Source organism: Argopecten irradians, chromosome 4, assembly GCF_041381155.1.
Source record: "Argopecten irradians isolate NY chromosome 4, Ai_NY, whole genome shotgun sequence".
Classification (NCBI taxonomy): Eukaryota; Metazoa; Mollusca; class Bivalvia; order Pectinida; family Pectinidae; genus Argopecten; species Argopecten irradians.
Genome location: NC_091137.1, coordinates 19,816,195 through 19,835,404, shown reverse-complemented (window position 1 = coordinate 19,835,404; position 19,210 = coordinate 19,816,195). Strand labels below are relative to the sequence as shown.

At 39.5% G+C, this 19,210-nt stretch overlaps 2 protein-coding genes across 5 annotated transcripts in view; one reads left to right on the top strand and one right to left on the bottom strand.

Annotated features, from left to right (window-relative positions):
- On the top strand, window positions 1-9,988 carry LOC138320874 (fibrinolytic enzyme, isozyme C-like). Its single transcript, XM_069264154.1, has 6 exons — window positions 1-117; window positions 1,205-1,382; window positions 1,788-1,875; window positions 2,191-2,356; window positions 9,093-9,241; window positions 9,565-9,988. Exons 1-6 carry the CDS (start codon window positions 69-71, stop codon window positions 9,718-9,720), a joined length of 786 nt encoding a protein of 261 aa, XP_069120255.1. The 5' UTR covers window positions 1-68; the 3' UTR covers window positions 9,721-9,988.
- The window catches only part of LOC138320873 (ecotropic viral integration site 5 ortholog-like), a 75,536-nt gene continuing 66,310 nt past the window's right edge, over window positions 9,985-19,210 (bottom strand). For 2 of the 4 annotated variants that reach the window (XM_069264150.1, XM_069264151.1), the window contains exon 20: window positions 9,985-15,467. In XM_069264150.1, the coding sequence (XP_069120251.1) occupies window positions 15,000-15,467 (468 nt within the window). In that variant the 3' untranslated portion in view covers window positions 9,985-14,999. Of the gene's footprint in view, window positions 15,468-17,428; window positions 17,492-19,210 lie in introns of all 4 variants that reach the window. The other 2 variants (XR_011208259.1, XM_069264153.1) reach the window with 2 other exon arrangements.

The following is a 19,210-nucleotide window of genomic DNA, read 5'->3' as shown; positions in this document are numbered from 1 at the left end:
AAAATGCAAAGGGTATATAACACGTAAACTGACCTGTACTGGAATTTAGTACCACTGGACACGTAACGATGTTAATTAGTACTGTTGTTGTTCTCTCTGCTGTGGCAGTCTTTGTGGGTAAGTGTTTTATATCTACATGTATATCAATTTTAACACTGTTATTAAGTTAATTACTTTTGTATAACTTACCTATCTAAACGGGTTGCTCAAGATTCAATTAAATCGATGACAAAAATATGATTAAGCAGGCTTTCATAAAATCACCATCACTTTCCACGATTTGAAAATGGGGGAAATGGTTTTATTATACGAAGATTGCGTGACTTATTGGTAATTCGTTTTCCCTGATGTCACTTTCATAAATCTCCGCAAATACACCAACGCGAGAACATAGTGTATACATGGGCATATGAATGACATTTAACTATATTATATTCACAGCACGAAAAATTATCACGAACAATGTAAGGGCTAGCTTGGTGAAAATATCGGTTCGCGAATATATCCTCATTCACAGTATTCTTTTCTACCAGTTGAATATACAAGATTGTTGGTCAGTATTTTAAATTAATAAATAAAACTTTACTGAAATTGTGAGTAAATGTAAATGCAGTTTTGTTTGTTAAACTTTCAATGTTGTTGTTGTCAAGTATTTTAAGGTAAGTATATTGAACTTTCGGACAAAATATTTTATACGATTTTACCACAAGACTTGGGTACATTAATATATTGTATTTTGCAAGGGTAATTAATAATTATTTTCATTGATGAAATAAACTATTTTGGATCGTATTACTTATAATATATTTTGTGACCAATCAAAGCGGGCGGGCTTGTTATCCATGCCTTTTTGAAAATAAACCATTTTCCGTGTGAATGAACGACTGTTTTCATGTAATTTGTTTATCATTAAAATACTCAACGATGTTGAAAGCAAAACTAAGTATTGGAAAAATAAAAATATGTTGTTGATCTTATAACAATGATGATTATTGTTAAGATTTTTAACTTACAACCCTTTATTTACAACCTACTAGTTTCCAAATCCACCAGGAGCGTTTTGTTGTTTCGCTGAACAAGATGCAATCGACGTGACAGTAAAAATGAGTACGCATTGGAAAGGAATACATTGTATTTTACCATTTGTGCAGTTTAAACTCTTGGGATAAATATATTGATATGAAATATTTCTCATTTGTGACAGGGGCGGGGCCCAGTAGCCGAATTGTCGGGGGTGTCCCGGCCGAGTCCAACAAATGGCCGTGGCAGGTATCGTTACAGAAACGTTCCATCTTCTTCCTTCCTCCCTCCCACTTCTGCGGTGGCTCTCTTATAGCCCCGGATATGGTGTTGACAGCTGCGCACTGTGTTGACGGAACCAGGTGCGTCAATTCTTCATATCAAGTATAAATCCCTTTCCAAAACTGCAAACTGACTAAGAATCGACTATAACATTAGGATAAATCTATGTTAGAAATAATTGGAAAATGTGGTCACAAAAGGTAGCATTCCTCGATGGTTATTTGTTATTAATGAAAATATTGTATAATTTGAACAAATCAATTCGTATAATTATACATTTAAACCTTTTAGATGAATGATTTTACAAGGCTTTACCTTAATCATGAAATATTTAAAAATAACAATTGGTGAGAATTGTTTGAGAAGAAACTCTTTTAAAGGCTTTTGTCCTACCATATCTTACTGTTGTACCAATAGAGAAACTCAGAACATGTAATTAATTTATATGATCATCATCGTAATCTCTTTGTTTTTGTTTGTGTCAGTCCATCTACAGTAACAGTTGTGGCAGGTCTTCATCGTCAAGGTTCAACTGCCGATTCTCAGAGTATCACGGTGTCTAGTATCATAATGGTAAGTCATATATCTACATAAATATAGACACATTCATGCCTTCTTGTTTTAGAACGATAACATTGCAATAAACGTGGAAATTTTGTGAAAAAGTGCTTATTTTTTGCGATTTGTATTTTCGCGGTGTTGTTATTTTCACGATAGATACACTTTCAGACTTTATCAACGAAGTTGAAACATTTACAAAATATTATGCGCGGGGGAAATTTTCGTGATCAAGTGACCTACGCGTAATTAGCGTATTTAGCGTAAATTAACCCCTCGCGTTAAGGTTGTGGATTTTGATGGCTTACTTTCCCAATGATTTTGTTATAGCACTCACAGTATGACAATGCTGGAGCTGGTTTCCCCAACGACATCGCCATATTGAAAATGTCTCAGCCGTTCAGTCTAACACACAAAACTGTCGAACTGCCAGAAGCGACCATGGGATTCCTGGGCAATAATGATTGCTGGATCACAGGATGGGGCAAAACTGACGGTAGGTACCACAGGATGGGGCCAAACTGACGGTAGGTACCACAGGATGGGGCAAAACTGACGGTAGGTACCACAGGACAGGGCAAAATAGACGGTAGGTACCACAGGACAGGGCAAAATAGACGGTAGGTGTCACAGGGTGGGGCAAAACAGAGACGGTATAGGTACCACAAGATAGGGCAAAGCTGACGGTAGGTACCACAGGACGGGGCAAAACTGACGGTAGGTACCACAGGACAGGGCAAAAAGGGCGGTATGTACCACAGACAGGGCAAAACTGACGGTAGGTACATCAGGACGGGGCAAATCTGACGGTAGGTACCATAGGATGGGGCAAAACTGACGGTAGGTACCATAGGACAGAGCAAAATAGACGGTAGGTGTCACAGGGTGGGGCAAAACAGAGACGGTATAGGTACCACAGGATGGGGCAAAACTGACGGTAGGTACCACAGGATGGGGCAAAACTGACGGTAGGTACCACAGGACAGGGCAAAATAGACGGTAGTGTACCACAGGACGGGGCAAATCTGACGGTATAGGTACCACAGGATGGGGCAAAACTGACGGTAGGTACCACAGGACAGGGCAAAATAGACGGTAGGTGTCACAGGGTGGGGCAAAACAGAGACGGTATAGGTACCACAGGATGGGGCAAAACTGACGGTAGGTACCACAGGACGGGGCAAAACTGACGGTAGGTACCACAGGTCAGGGCAAAAAGGACGGTATGTACCACAGACAGGGCAAAACTGACGGTAGGTACCACAGGACAGGGCAAAAGACGGTAGGTACCATAGACAGGGCAAAACTGACTGTAGTACCACAGGACAGGGCAAAAAGGACGGTACGTAGGTACCACAGACAGGGGACAAAACTGACGGTAGGTACCACAGGACAGGGCAAAACTGACGGTAGGTACCACAGGGGCAAAACTGACGGTAGTACAAGGGGTAGTACCACAGGAGGGGCAAAACTGACGGTAGGTACCACAGGACAGGGCAAAAAGGACGGTAGGTACACAGGAGGGGCAAACTGACGGTAGGTACCACAGGACAGGGCAAAAAGGACGGTTGTACCACAGGATGGGGCAAAACTGACGGTAGGTACCACAGGAGGGCAAAATGACGGTAGGTACCACAGACAGGGCAAAACTGACGGTAGGTACCACAGGACAGGGCAAAAAGGACGGTAGGTACCACAGGACAGGGCAAAAACGGTAGGTACCATAGGACAGGGCAAAAAGGACGTTACCACAGGTTGGGGCAAACTGACGGTAGGTACACAGGATGGGCAAAATGACGGTTTACCACAGGACCAAAACTCGGTAGGTACCACAGACAGGCAAAAGGACGGTGGCCAAAAAAAGCGTTCCACAGACCAAAAGACCAAGGACAGGGCAAAAAAATGACAGGCATAACGGATACTACATAGGGCAAAACTACGGTAGGTACCACAGGACAGGGCAAAAACGGTAGTTCCAAAGGACGGGCAAAAAGGAACGGGAGGTACTGACAGGACAGGACAAAAATGACGGTAGGTACCACAGGACGGGGCAAAACTTGACGGTAGGTTACCACAGGACAAAACAGAACGGTAGGTACCACAGGACAGGCAAAACTGACGGTAGGTACCATAGGATTCCCAGGGGAAGGGCAAAAAATTTATAAAACGGTAGGTACCTACAGGAGACAGGACAAAACAGTAGCGGATTAGGTCACAAAAGGACGGGGCAAAACTGACGGTTAGGTACCCACAGGACGGGGCACAACAGCAAAACGGTAGGTTGGACAAACCTGACAGGTACCACAGGGGAAAAAGGACGGTAGGTACCACAGGAAAAAAAGTTTGTAGGTACCAAAGGACTGGGAAAAAAGTAGGTAAGGATATACAGGGCGTCTCGGGTAGGGCAAAGGAACAGGGCAAAATGGGACGGTAGGTTACCACAAAAGACGGTAGGTACCACAGTGGACAGGGGCAAAAAACGACGGTAAGGTACCACAGGACGGGGCAAAAAAGGACGGTAGGTACCACAGGGGACAGGCAAAACTGACGGTAGTCACGGACAGGGCAAAAGACGGAGGTACCACAGGACAGGGCAAAATGACGGTAGGTACCACAGGACAGGGCAAAAAGGACGGTAGTACCACAGGACAGGGCAAAGACGGTAGGTACCCAGGACGGCAAATGCGGAGGTACAGGACAGGAAAAGGACGGTAGGTACCACAGGACGGGGCAAAAACTGACGGTAGGTACCACAGGACGGGCAAAACTGACGGTAGGTACCACAGGACAGGGCAAAAGGACGGTAGGTACCACAGGACGGGCAAAACTGACGGTAGGTACCACAGGACAGGGCAAAAAGGACGGTAGGTACCACAGGACAGGGCAAAAAGGACGGTAGGTACCACAGGACGGGCAAAACTGACGGTAGGTACCACAGGACAGGGCAAAACTGACGGTAGGTACCACAGGACAGGGCAAAACTGACGGTAGGTACCACAGGACGGGGCAAAACTGACGGTAGGTACCACAGGACAGGGCAAAACTGAGGGACGGTAGGTACCACAGGACAGGGCAAAAAGAACGGTAGGTACCACAGGATGGGCAAAAGACGGTAGGTACCACAGGGACGGGCAAAACTGACGGTAGGTACCACAGGACAGGGCAAAACTGACGGTAGGTACCACAGGACGGGGCAAAACTGACGGTAGGTACCACAGGACGGGCAAAAAGGACGGTAGGTACCACAGGGCAACGACGGGCACAGGGCAAAAGACGGTAGGTACCACAGGACAGGGCAAAACTGACGGTAGGTACCACAGGACGGGCAAAAGACGGTAGGTACCACAGGACAGGGCAAAACTGACGGTAGGTGTACCACAGGATGGGGCAAAACTGACGGTAGGTACCACAGGACAGGGCAAAAAGACGGTAGGTACCACAGGACGGGCAAAACTGACGGTAGGTACCACAGGGTGGGCAAAAACTGACGGTAGGTACCACAGGACAGGGCAAAAGGACGGTAGGTACCACAGGACAGGGGAAAAAAAGCGGTAGGTACCACAGGACGGGGCAAAACTGACGATAGGTACCACAGGACAGGGCAAAAAGGACGGTTAGTACCACAGGACAGGGCAAAACTGACGGTAGGTACCGCAGGACGGGACAAAACTGACGGTAGGTACCACAGGACAGGGCAAAAAGGACGGTAGGTACCACAGGACGGGCAAAAAAGGACGGTATAAGTACCACAGGACAGGGCAAAAGGACGGTAGGTACCACAGGACAGGGCAAAAGGACGGTAGGTGCACAGGACGGGGCAAAAAGGACGGTAGGTGTACCACAGGACGTAGGGGCAAAACAGACGGTAGGTACCACAGGACGGGGCAAAAAGACGGTAGGTACCACAGGAGGGCAAAACTGACGGTAGGTACCACAGGACAGGGCAAAACTGACGGTAGGTACCACAGGACAGGGCAAAAACAGGACGGTAGGTACCACAGGACAGGGCAAAAAGACGGTAGGTACCACAGGACAGGGCAAAAAGGACGGTAGGTACACAGGACGGGGCAAAACTGACGGTAGGTACCACAGGACGGGCAAAAAGACGGTAGGTACCACAGGATGGGGGCAAAACTGACGGTAGGTACCACAGGACAGGGCAAAAAAGGACGGTAGGTACCACAGGACAGGGCAAAAAGGACGGTAGGTACCACAGGACGGGCAAAACTGACGGTAGGTACCACAGGACAGGGCAAAAAGGACGGTAGGTACCACAGGACAGGGCAAAAAGACGGTAGGTACCACAGGACAGGGCAAAAAGACGGTAGGTACCACAGGACAGGGCAAAAAGGACGGTAGGTACCACAGGACAGGGCAAAAAGGACGGTAGGTACCACAGGACGGGGCAAAATGACGGTAGGTACCACAGGACAGGGCAAAAACGGTAGGTTCACAGGAAGAGGCAAAAGAGGTAGGTACACAGGACAGGGCAAAACTGACGGTAGGTACCACAGGACAGGGCAAAATAGACGGTAGGTACCACAGGACAGGGCAAAATAGACGGTAGGTGTCACAGGACAGGGCAAAAAGGACGGTATGTACCACAGGACAGGGCAAAAAGGACGGTAGGTACCACAGGACAGGGCAAAACAGACGGTAGATACCACAAAACGGGGCAAAACTGACGGTAGGTACTGAAGGACAGGGCAAAACTGACTTTAGGTACTACAGGACGGGTTAAAACTGACGGTAGGTACCACAGGACGGGGCAAAACTGACGGTAGGTACCACAGGACAGGGCAAAAAGGACGGTAGGTACCACAGGCAGGGCAAAAAGGACGGTAGGTCCACAGGACGGGCTAAAACTGACGGTAGGTACCACAGGACAGGGCAAAAAGGACGGTAGGTACCACAGGACAGGGTAAAGAGGCCGGTAGGTACCACAGGACGGAGCAAAACTGACGTTAGGTACCACAGGACGGGGCAAAACTGACGGAATGTACCACAGGACATGGCAAAACTGACGGTAGGTACATCAGGACGGGGCAAAACTGACGGCAGGTACCACAGGATGGGGCAAAAAGGACGGTAGGTACCACAGGACAGGGCAAAACTGAGATGGTATAGGTACCACAGGATGGGGCAAAACTGACGGTAGTACCACAGTACACAGGATGGGCAAAACTGACAGTAGGTACCACACAGGACAGGGCAAAAACTGACTGTAGGTACTACAGGACGGGTTAAATCTGACGGTAGGTACCACAGGACGGGGCAAAACTGACGGTAGGTACCACAGGATGGGGCAAAAAGGACGGTAGGTACCACAGGGCAGGGCAAAAAGGACGGTAGGTACCACAGGACAGGGCAAAGAGGCCGGTGGTCCAAGACGGCAAAAGGAGGTAGGTACCACAGACAGGCAAAAAGGGCGGTAGGTGTCACAGGATGGGCAAAACTGACGGTAGGTACCACAGGACGGGGCAAAACTGACGGTATGTACGACAGGACAGGGCAAAAAGGACGGTAGGTGTCACAGGACGGGGCAAAACTGACGGTAGGTACACACAGGACGGGCAAAAAGGACGGTAGGTACCACAGGACAGGGCAAAAGGACGGTAGGTAGGTCCACAGAATGGGGCAAAACAGAAACGGTATACGTATCACAGGACGATAGGACCACAAACTGACTGTAGGTACTACGGACGGTAAAACTGACGGCAGGTACCACATCACGGGGCAAAACTAGACGGCAGGTAGGTACCACACAGGATGGGGCAAAAAGACGGTAGGTACCACAGGCAGGGCAAAAAGGACGGTAGATACCACAGGACAGGGCGAAAGAGGACGGAATGTACCACAGGACGGGGCAAAAAGGACGGTAGGTACGTCACAGGACAGGGCAAAAAGGTCGGTAGGTGTCACAGGAGGGTCAAACCGATGGTGTAGGTGCCACAGGACGAGGCAAAAAGGACGGTAGGTGTCACAGGATGGGGGCAAAACAGAGTTGGTATAAGTACCACAGGGTGGGGCAAAACTGACGGTATGTACCACAGGACAGGGCAGAAAGGACGGTAGGTGTCACAGAATGGGGCAAAACAGAAACGGTGTACGTATCACAGGACGATAGGCACCACATAACGCGGCAAAACAGACGGCAGGTACCACATCACGGGGCAAACTAGACGGCAGGTACCACATAACAGGGCAAAACTGACGGTAGGTACCACAGGATTGGGCAAAACTGACGGTAGATACCACAGGACAGGGCGAAAAGGACGGAATGTACCACAGGACGGGGCAAAGCTGACGGTATATACGACAGGACAGGGCAAAAAGGACGGTAGGTGTCACAGGAGGGGCCAAACTGATGGTAGGTGCCACAGGACGAGGCAAAAAGGACGGTAGGTGTCACAGGATGGGGGCAAAACAGAGACGGTATAAGTACCAAAGGGTGGGGCAAAACTGACGGTATGTACCACAGGACAGGGCAGAAAGGACGGTAGGTGTCACAGAATCGGGCAAAACAGAAACGGTGTACGTATCACAGGACGGTAGGCACCACATAACGCGGCAAAACAGACGGCAGGTACCACATCACGGGACAAACTAGACAGCAGGTACCACATAACAGGGCAAAACTGACGGTAGATACCACAGGATTGGGCAAAACTGACGGTAGATACCACAGGACAGGGCGAAAAGGACGGTAGGTTTCGCAGGATTGGGCAAAACAGAAACTGTATACGTACCATATAACAGGACAAAACAGACGGTAGGTGTCGCGGGATGGGACAAAACAGACGGAAGGTGTCACAGAATGGGGCAAAACAGAGACGGTATAGGTACCGCATAACGGGGCAAAACAGACGGTAGGTACCACAGGATTGAAAAAGACTGATGGTATCACACTCTTCTTTCCTCCAAGTATAAAATGTTTAAGTTGAATTGATAATTTTTGGTTTGATAATTATTGGTTTGCTAATCAAAGTAACCTCCTTTTGGCTAGCTAATCATTCTTGCTAATCACATGCCTTGTTTTAACATGTCAGCCTTAAGACTTCTTTCAAGTTGCTCATTGTAAGCCTTATTTTGACCTTACAATCATAAACCTTCTTTCATCCTTCTCTTGGTGTGTCGATTTTCAGTCGTAAGCGTTCTAATCATTTTTTTTTAAGTTCGCAAATTGAAATTGAGTCCTTTACATTGTATAACGTTTCTGACTCTATTTGCAGCCAATAGTGGCACAGCCGAGGTCCTGATGGAGGCGCAGATGGGCGTGATCAGTAATGGTCAGTGTGAGCAGAGTTGGTCCCAGATATCGGGGGCCAGTATTTACGATACTCACATCTGTATAGAGGCGGTCGGAAAGTCGGCATGTAATGTACGTATAACCACAATAAAGAAGGAAGTTTTTATAAAGTCTTCATGTGTGTTTCAAGTCTTCCTGTGTATGGCTCACCCAGGAAGATTGATAAAAACTTACATCTACAGCTATTGTCATAAAATCTGAATATATCGTAATAAGATTCGCGCGTTCGGATATTACAAGATGAAGTTCAACAATGAACTCATAATTATCAATCCAATCTAGTGTTTTTCGTGAAATACTCATGATTAACTCAAATTCGGTTCAAACATGTTTATAAAACACCAATATTAGGTTTGTTATATACATCAATACACACTGTATCCTGTATGTTGTAGGGAGACTCCGGTGGTCCACTGGTCTGCCGAGTGGACGATCAATATGTGTTGGCTGGAGTCACGTCCTGGGGAATCACCACATGCGAGGGTTTCCCCAGCGTGTACGTCAGAGTCAGCAAGTTCTTAACCTGGATCAACATGTACAGAAACATGTAATCTGGAAGGGACGATTCTACATAAATAATGATTAATGTCTGCCGTAATGGCAAGAAAAGCTTCTTTATTTTCAAAAGTAAATTTCATCTACATTTAATTTTTAGTTTTGCTGGTAAGTGGTAGCGTTTAAAAAAAATCCAAGTCAATGATCTATATTGCTTTACGTAAAATGACAATTCATTTCCAAAAAAAGATATGATTCTATTTTTGAAAATAACTTTTCCAAAGAAATCACAATCGTAAATAAAGCACAAAAACAAAATATAAATCTTATTTTTATTGTCAATTGCATCAGGTACAAAATAACACGACGGACAAATGTTTAAGGCATTCAGCCTACATGTGTAGGAGTTCAGTATACATGAATGTGAATTAGGTTGAATAAACAACGTGTTGTCTGAAAGTTGCACAAGATCTTCTCTAAACGAAGCTGTAATATCGACTGGGAATATCCTGAATACTTGATCAGTACAATCAGTAACTCCATAACATTTTAAATATCCGACACAGGAATAGTATGAGATTGTCAAAGAAAATGACATTGTAAAATCCTGTAGAAGTAATATGTTTAATCTTTAATGAGTTCAGAAGATACAAGATCCTAGTTAATTATTCCAGCCGACCTAAAAAAACCTCTCTAAGCTAGCCAATCTTTATCAACCTTTAATTATTATGCCAGCTGAGCTCTATCAACCTCATTAATTATGCCAGCTGACCTCTAACAACCTCTCATTAATTATGCCAGCTGACCTCTATCAACTTCTCATTAATTATGCCAGCTGACCTCTATCAACCTCATTAATTATGCCAGCTGACCTCTATCAACCTCATTAATTATGCCAGCTGACCTATATCAACCTCATTAATTTGCCAGCTAAGCAATATCAATCTCTCCGTCGTATGTATAATATGCTAAAGGACCGAAATAGTCTAATAATAATTATGCAAAATTATGGAAATATCTGCTTCTATATTCTCCTATTTAAAGATCTTGTGCAAGCTTCAGACAACATGGGAAGTCCCTGCTTTCACAGCCTGGATAGATAATATCCACATAACCGAAGGAGGATAAACTCTCCACGTATAACAAGCACATTGCAAGACATATTATATTCTTAAATGTCACCATAATTTAGTCATCTATCGATAACTACATTTTCTACTTTTCTATTTTTGCAGACAAGATTTTTCTTGCAGAAGTATGATTTTTGTACAAATGAAATGAGGAAGTTTTTGAAATGAGTAAAAGCAATCAAATATGAAATATTCAATGAAATTTATAGACATGGCAAGTCAATTCATCACATTTAAATTTTGTTTAAACTGTTAAGTTTTGAAAACGTAATATAAATTTCTGTGTTAATTGAATTTCAAATATCTTTCTAGAGAAAATGTATTGTTCTAATTCAAAATTTCTTTGTTGTTCTCATAGCAATCTCTTCATAGAAAATGTTCTATTAAAATATTTTGATTTAATTTAAAACTTTTGAAATTATCTTAAATGAAACAAAGTTTTTGTTTTAATCTTAACACAATATGAGATAAAAAATATATTTGATCACAATAGTTTTTGTTTGACAGAGAAATAAATCTCCCATTAACGTATCTCAAATATGTTGTTTGGCACATATCATAACAAATCTAACAAAACAGACTTTCCCCGACACATTTACTCAGGGGAGCATACTCAAACAACATACGACAGTCTGAGTAGTTGACTGTCAGTGATAACCCTCAGTTTTCTCTGACCCTAACAGTAACACTGGACTTGGACATAACGACAAATAACTTTCCAATGTAGAGGCTCTCAGAATTCCTTAGTCAAGTGCCAAGGTCAAAGCAAACTCAGGTTACATTTACTATATAGAAAACAAAGGGAGACTATCAATTAACAGCTCAACACACAGGTCAGTACATACTAATAACCATGTATACATACATTCACTGCACTGATCTGAATTATCTATTCATTAATCTCTAGTACTCTGAATCTCATTTCAACCACACACATCTCATAACTTGGTTTCAAATGCACCATCAAATAAGATTTATCATGAATTTCAGTTCCAGTTCAATGCACATGTTCTCATCCTGAAGTTTACATTATCACATGAGTCAGGCATTTGGTGTACCATATTACTCTCGCGGCCTAATCTAATAAGTGAAACTAAGGGATGTACCTCTGTTGAAAATGGTTAATATCACTGTGGTGAAATCCAATTTAATGCAAGACTTGAGTCTCATACTATATTACCCTTCTGTAAAATTCAGAACTGAAATCTTTTACTTCAGTTTGAAATATCATTTCTTTTATGAATTCGACACATGATTATTTTTTGTTAACTTACAAAACACATCCACTACAAACAAGAGCTTGAAATATTCAAACAAACAATCTAACCAATAAAAATATCACTTTTTTGTAAAGTATCACTCTGCTATATGTAACAATTCTCTCTCATATTGAATTAGGTGTTAAAAGGATAAAACTTAAACATTTGTGATTTAATCTAACTACATTCAAAACTTGATAACAATTACTTTAAAATAAAAGAGCATCAAAATTCCTTCTTTCTGTCCAAAGATTGCAAACTACCATATTAAGTTAACATAGTTATAGCAGTAAACTTTTGGTGTTCCTTTGTGACAATTATTCCTAAGCATTTCAATCACTCACAACAATATATTTAATAAGCTCATTTGCATACAAAAGATGAGAAAACCAAAATTTTGTTGAATATTGTGACGAAAACTAAATGATATTTGACACTGGAATCTGAGACTTGTATTCCATCACTAAAAATTTGAACACAACACTGACAAGTGAGTAACCTTTTAATGACTTTTATGATACTGTTAATCTCTCAGAGAATGTCGGTGATATACAACTACTATAAACCAATCATTTTGTGGTGATTTGATATTATGTTTCCCATGCTAACATTTCTTTGTGTTTCCTATGCTAACATTGCCTTGTGTTTTCTATGCAAACTTTTCTTTGTGTTTCTTATGCTAACATTGCCTTGTGTTTTCTATGCAAACTTTTCTTTGTGTTTCTTATGCTAACATTTCTTTGTATTCCCCATGCTAACATTTCTTTGTGTTTCCCATGCTAAATTTTCCTTGTGTGTCTCATTTTAACATTGCCATATTGTTTTACTGTACCTGGGCTTGAAGCATTGTCGAAGTAATGAATTTTTGCGTTTTTATTTCACAGGAAAATTGCAGGTAATTTAATTGCATATAACATAGCTGGTGTACAGTATTGGCAAGGTAGCTTTAGTCCACAAATACAAAATACATATCACCACACCTAAAAATGAGTAGGTAGGGAAGGGTTGGGGAGTGGTGTTTGTCAAAACTTAATCATATGTGGGTATAATCAGATAAAAAGTAATAAGATATGCATTCATGTTCCTAATATCAAAATATACACTTGTGACATGATCATGGTAAGAGAAATCGTGATTAAGCTACAGCAGGTGTAATGGCAGTACAGCAGTGTTGTGATACATAACAGGCTATACAAGTATATTACATATACAATGGTAGGATATTCTCATTGTGACAATAACGGGAGACATTCAACAGAACCAGCTGTTTATACAACATGTAAATAACACACACAAATTATAAATACTGGCATGTTCAAGTACAAGTACTGACAGAAACAATATTGCCAACCTTGAACAGATGGAACATTGATTCAGGAGCACAATGAAGTATATATATATAGTAGATAATAACAAAAGATTTCTGTGGACATAAACACTAATCATTATTGGGTGTGGAAATATTATACAGTTATCTGCCCTTGCAGGTAGGTTTTATTATTGATGTCATACATTTGGAGTGTAATAGAACTCATGACATTACAAGTAATTTCTTCCTACAAGGGCAGATAACTATGTCATGATAGTTATGCAAAAATGTTGGAATAGACTAAACCCCAGTTACTTTTGAAATTTGGAAAGTTAATATGTCCATTTAGTGTGATCTGTTAGCAAATATATCAAACCATAGATATATATTCAACATCAGTATGGATCACTTCTTGTCTCTTAATTAAAGGGGACATTTAGGCTTTTAAGAATTCTTTCTTTTATTTTACACATTTCTAACATATTTTGACAATTTTTTGCCGCTGTCAGATATAAAATGCATCAAATTATGGTAAGAATGAGTAATTTATCTCAATACATTAAAACTTACTCAGAACTGAAAAATGATACTTAGAAATAAGAAATTATTTCTTTTAGCAAAAAAAAATATTTGATTTTACAAAAGTAAACTTGTTCCTTTGCGGCTGAGAATGGATAGAAGTTAACAAAGCAGCTATGAGGGCTATTGTAGTAAATAAAATTCACAGAAACAAATTGCAACATATGCAACGACCAATGTCAATAAAATAACAAAACACATGAACACATCAAACACAAAACAAAAAAAAGGTTGTACACAAAGGAGGAACATTAACATTACAAATTATGTTGCACCATGGAGATGTATGACAAAGGGCCAAAAAACTTCATACCTAAGGAACCGCCATATATCTTTACTCCTGGGGCACGCCATATATCCTTACCCCAGGGGCATGCCATATATCCTTACCCCTGGGTCACGCCATATATCCTTACCCCAAGGGCACTTCTGATCCATAACCAAGAGTCCTTACTGTATGGATAAAAAACTACAACATTCTATAAACTTCCATCTGATCCATTAAACTGTTTTGGATGCAGGAATCTCCATAAACCAATTATCCTCAGTTCATAATCTCATTCATATGCTATATACAGATATAAGTGAGGTGGCAGGCTGTTACATGTACATACCATACAACTGGTTATTTATACATAGAACAAAATTTTTCGCAATTCTAGTAAAAAGCAGAATATTGAATTTAAGTTGTTTTTTCAATTTTTCACAATATGGTTACGGTATATTTGAGTGAACTCAATATTTTATTGCTCAAATTTCTCAATCAAAGCAATGTTCCACAAAATCACTATGACTATAGCCAGCTATATGGTACTGCAACCTCACTTACAGCTCTATAAACTTTACAATTTTATATATCTCACTACAACCTGCCAGGTAAAACATTAAGTTTTTAAAACTTTCACATCAACCATTAAATTATAATAACATGCCTAAATGGTTTGAGTGTGCTTATATATAGAATCAAAGCAGGATGCTGATTCTGCCTGTCTTAGCCAACACAAACCTGCCTTGTGTAGGTGAAGAGCAGTTGCATATTAATTATAAATAAAACACATTTACACTTTACTTTCCTTATAAATCTCCACATCAACAATATCACTGGTACTCTGAGGCACCCAAGGGGTGCCATATTCATCAAAAGTTCGCCTATCCTGGCTTTTAGTTTGGTGTAAAGAGTTACCAGTCTGGAGTTTAACCTGATCAACACAAGTATTACTCTCTATTGGGGATGACACACCATTGCACTGTAACCCTGGAGAAATATCCTGTAACCCTGACAACTTGTCCTGTAACCCTGATGTAATGTCATCCTGTAACCTTGACGAAATATCCTCCGATGGGTCCTGTCCACCGTCCACTATTTCAGACAAAGTTCTGTTTAATGTTTCTGGATTTTCTAACTCTGAGAAATCCTCCTCTTCTTCCTCATCTTCCTCTACCTTATCACCACCAGGGCCACAGAATCCGTGGTTTCTAGGACGTTCACTCTCAGGGGTCTTCTGCATCAATTTTAGTTGTAAAACCTTTGTAACAGAGAGCATAATAATTAAATAATCACCTCAAAGAAAAGTTCACTAAATAATCTACATCAGAAACAATCGAAGTAAAGGATTAGCATTACTTTGATTATCAGGGTTACCTCCCTATCAAAAGTTTACACTTTATGATGAATTTTGTATTTTAACTTTTACCTGATCTATTACATGAAATGATGTTTGTTTGATTAACAGAATCCCACATAATAAACATCACACTTTGGACAACTTGTTTTATCAAGCTATAGTTGTTCATGTTGCACAAGATATACCAGTCTGAAACATCATTATGTAACCAAATTGGTTAAGTTAATATCGAAATATAATTTTATATAGAAACGTTTCTTATCTTTAATTTGAAGTCAAAGACTACATGCATCTGGAAAATCATTGTTAGATAGAGAAGTTGTGATTGTGCCAAGAAAACAATGGTGAGAATTAAGTGATTGCAACAAGTAATCCTATATGCGTGATGTTGGAATTATGTGAGTTAAGATAGGAGTTTTTCCTCCTCCTTCTATCTTCAGATTCTTAATATATGTAACAATAAATCATAGATGATCCACTTTCAATATTAATATCTCTAAAAACTATAGCAACAAAGGGTCATTATTGACTGAATTTTTGTCGATTGTATTTCAAAAATATCATATATGTATGTCTGAACATAAAAATATCATTTGGTAAAAAAGACATTAAACAAAATAGTCTGATGCTTTATCAAAAGTTAAACATAAATTTATATCAAGAAAACAGTAATAAAACTTGAAATATACAAGCTACCATATTAAGCAACTATCTAGAAGCAGCAGCTTGAACCAGCATAATAGAACGTTAACTAAGGATGGCGCAAGATATTAAAATCATGTATGATAATTGGTTAAACAATTAATTATGGCTATATTCAGTAGATTTTAAAATATTTTCTTCATCTTAATAACTTTGCAACAACAACAATTTAAGTGATAAAAATTTAGCAATTTGTTTAGACCAGTAAAGCCCAGGCAATCATGTTCTATCCGTGCATATTAAAGAGGTATCTGCCCTTTGTGGATGGTATCAATTGTGACCTCATTATTTTGTGAGCAAATGTTGTTTTTACTGAACAATACTGGAATGCTGTTACGCTTGCAAACATATGAGGTAACAATCAATACCTACTGTATTTGTAAGGGCGGATAACTCTGTCGTATGTTATAATCACTACACACTGACAACACTGGGATATTTAAGGATGTAAGGAAAACTATAAATAACTACAATGTTCTGTAAATTTTAGATCAAGTCCACCCCTACTTACATATAATATCAGTATCTTATCATAAATGTTGATATTCATTGTTAACTAAAGTCAAGAAACATCTAGTACTCAACATTAGAATTCTATGGCTGGCAAAAAAATTCTAACAAAATTTATTCATTAAGAATAAACCAACCCATTTTCCATAGAAACATAAATCAATAAGAATCTGCTTTTATGCTTTTGTTATTTTTAATACTTATACAAACACAAAAGTATAGATTGATAGTTACCCAGGTAACTACATATACTTTTTTCTGTGTATGTTTGACATAATCTAATTACTTTTTGAATGAAAACTTCCTTGTTTTAAAAATAGTTTCAAAGATGACTAAATTGCATGCTTGAGATTCTCATGCTCTCATATCTAAATATACTTGAAGATTGTTAAAAAATAGAAACACAAAAAAATCACTGGGTTAGCATTTCATGCTATGTAGTACGCAAAACTTACTTTTAATAAAACAACATTTGATTTTAGATTAAATCCATACTTGCTGAAAGAGTTTGTCCTGATCATTTAGTTAGACATGCGAGGAGAAATGGAAGAGGTAGTCAATAATGCTATTTAGGTCCATGATTGTTTATTGATATCACTAAAAACATAATTATATGAAACTCTATTCAATGAACATGTATCAATAATTACCAATGCATCAAAACTGGAATTGCTGAATTCTTTTCATCAGATTCTCTATCTTGTATTTTAATCCTTACAATGAAACAAAACCTAAATTTATTTTAGGAGAAACTAGCATCAGTGATCAATTCCATTACAGAATAGTAATAATACTACAAGTAAGGGAGAAAATCCTGTTATTAAGGGAGATAACTTCGTAAAAAATTAAGGATGAATGATGTAAGAGAACAGTATATGGTCATCTAGATCACTAATATTAATAAACACATGCTTATAGAATATAAGTGTACAACATTTAATGAATAACTCATGTTGTAACATTCAAAATGTACTGATTTTGTAAAATACATGCCACATCTAAAACACAAGAAATAGTTTGGAGTCAAACAGTGAAGTCAGTGTGGTGATATAGTAGATACTGTATATGTGGTGTATTTATTACAGGCTTCAGCTCAATTAAATCAGATTTGGCAAAAAGTAAGTAACAGCAAATTAGCCAGGAATGTGAATTTAAAAACAAAACTGAATTGTAAAGTGGCAATACCATAATCATTGACTTACAATATAGAAGCAGGGTAGCTTTGGGAGTAAAACAGTCTATAAAACCCACAGAAAAAGCTTCTAACTTACTAGGAACACAAGGCATGCCGCTGAGAAATTCTACCATACCTTGGATTATTATAACAACCCCTTCTCATCAATGGTCAAGATCTTACACAATATTGTATATGTTACATGAAAATATTCAAGTCTATATATTTACTGGCACAGATAAATAACCACTGAATTTGATCATAAATATTTAATTCTTAATAACTTTTTTTCTGACATTCTCTTCTGATGCAAAGGACTAGATATGGTAATGGCTCTTTTTGGCCCCTAAATCTACCAAATTTCAAATTAAGTATTTAGAAATTAATTTGCTGCGTTTGAAATATTGAATATGCCCCTGATAAAAACTTAATGAAATTTTTGTTGACAGAAAGTATGTTTTTGCTATATAACCATGGTAACTTTGTATAAATTATGCAAATTTGAAAATTTGGTCAATTTTGGCATATTTTTGATAGCTTTTCCTTTAAAATCAGTAGAGCGCAACCTAGAACACACTTTATATTTTAAGTGAATTAGCAGACACGAAGAATACATCATTTTGAGAAATATAAAGTTTGTTCTAGAATGCGCTCTATGTTAACTAGATGAAAAACTGCATAAAAAAGGTCAATTTTGATGAAATTTTCACATTTTGCCTAATTTATGTACAATAAAAATGGTTGCCATGGCAACTAGAACTGCTATATTACCTAATAGCACTATCAAATATGTCAGGTATGTAGTTAATATTTGAAATGCAAGATTAACATTTTAAATAACAAATTTTGAAAAATAGCGGATTTGGGGGCCACATAATACCCTTACCATACCTAGTCCTTTCAGTTAGCTTTTTTAACTGTTTTAATGTTTTGTCTGTTTAACTGAAGAAATTGATTTGATATTACATTTATATCAAATATCATGAAGATCATTTGAACTTATATATGTTGCTATAATTTATGTTTTATACTTTAAATGCTAATTTGTGAACACTTGTTAAGTAATACGTATTTTTTCGTAATTTGAGATATTGAAAAACCACTTTATTTTTTGCAATACAAATTTTCGTGTAATGTCTCGATACAGCTCAAACACGAATTCAAATGTTACCTGAATAATCGCATATGAATGCAGTAATATCAGTAAAAGCTTTTGAATATGTTGAAAATACCAAAGACGCAGAATGTTTTATACATG

Coding starts and splice junctions, on each gene's coding strand:
- LOC138320874 (XM_069264154.1), top strand. CDS start 69: ATGTTAATTAGTACTGTTGTTGTTCTCTCTGCTGTGGCAGTCTTTGTG. Junction 118..1,204: donor TGCTGTGGCAGTCTTTGTGG/GTAAGTGTTTTA, acceptor CATTTGTGACAG/GGGCGGGGCCCAGTAGCCGA. Junction 1,383..1,787: donor CACTGTGTTGACGGAACCAG/GTGCGTCAATTC, acceptor TGTTTGTGTCAG/TCCATCTACAGTAACAGTTG.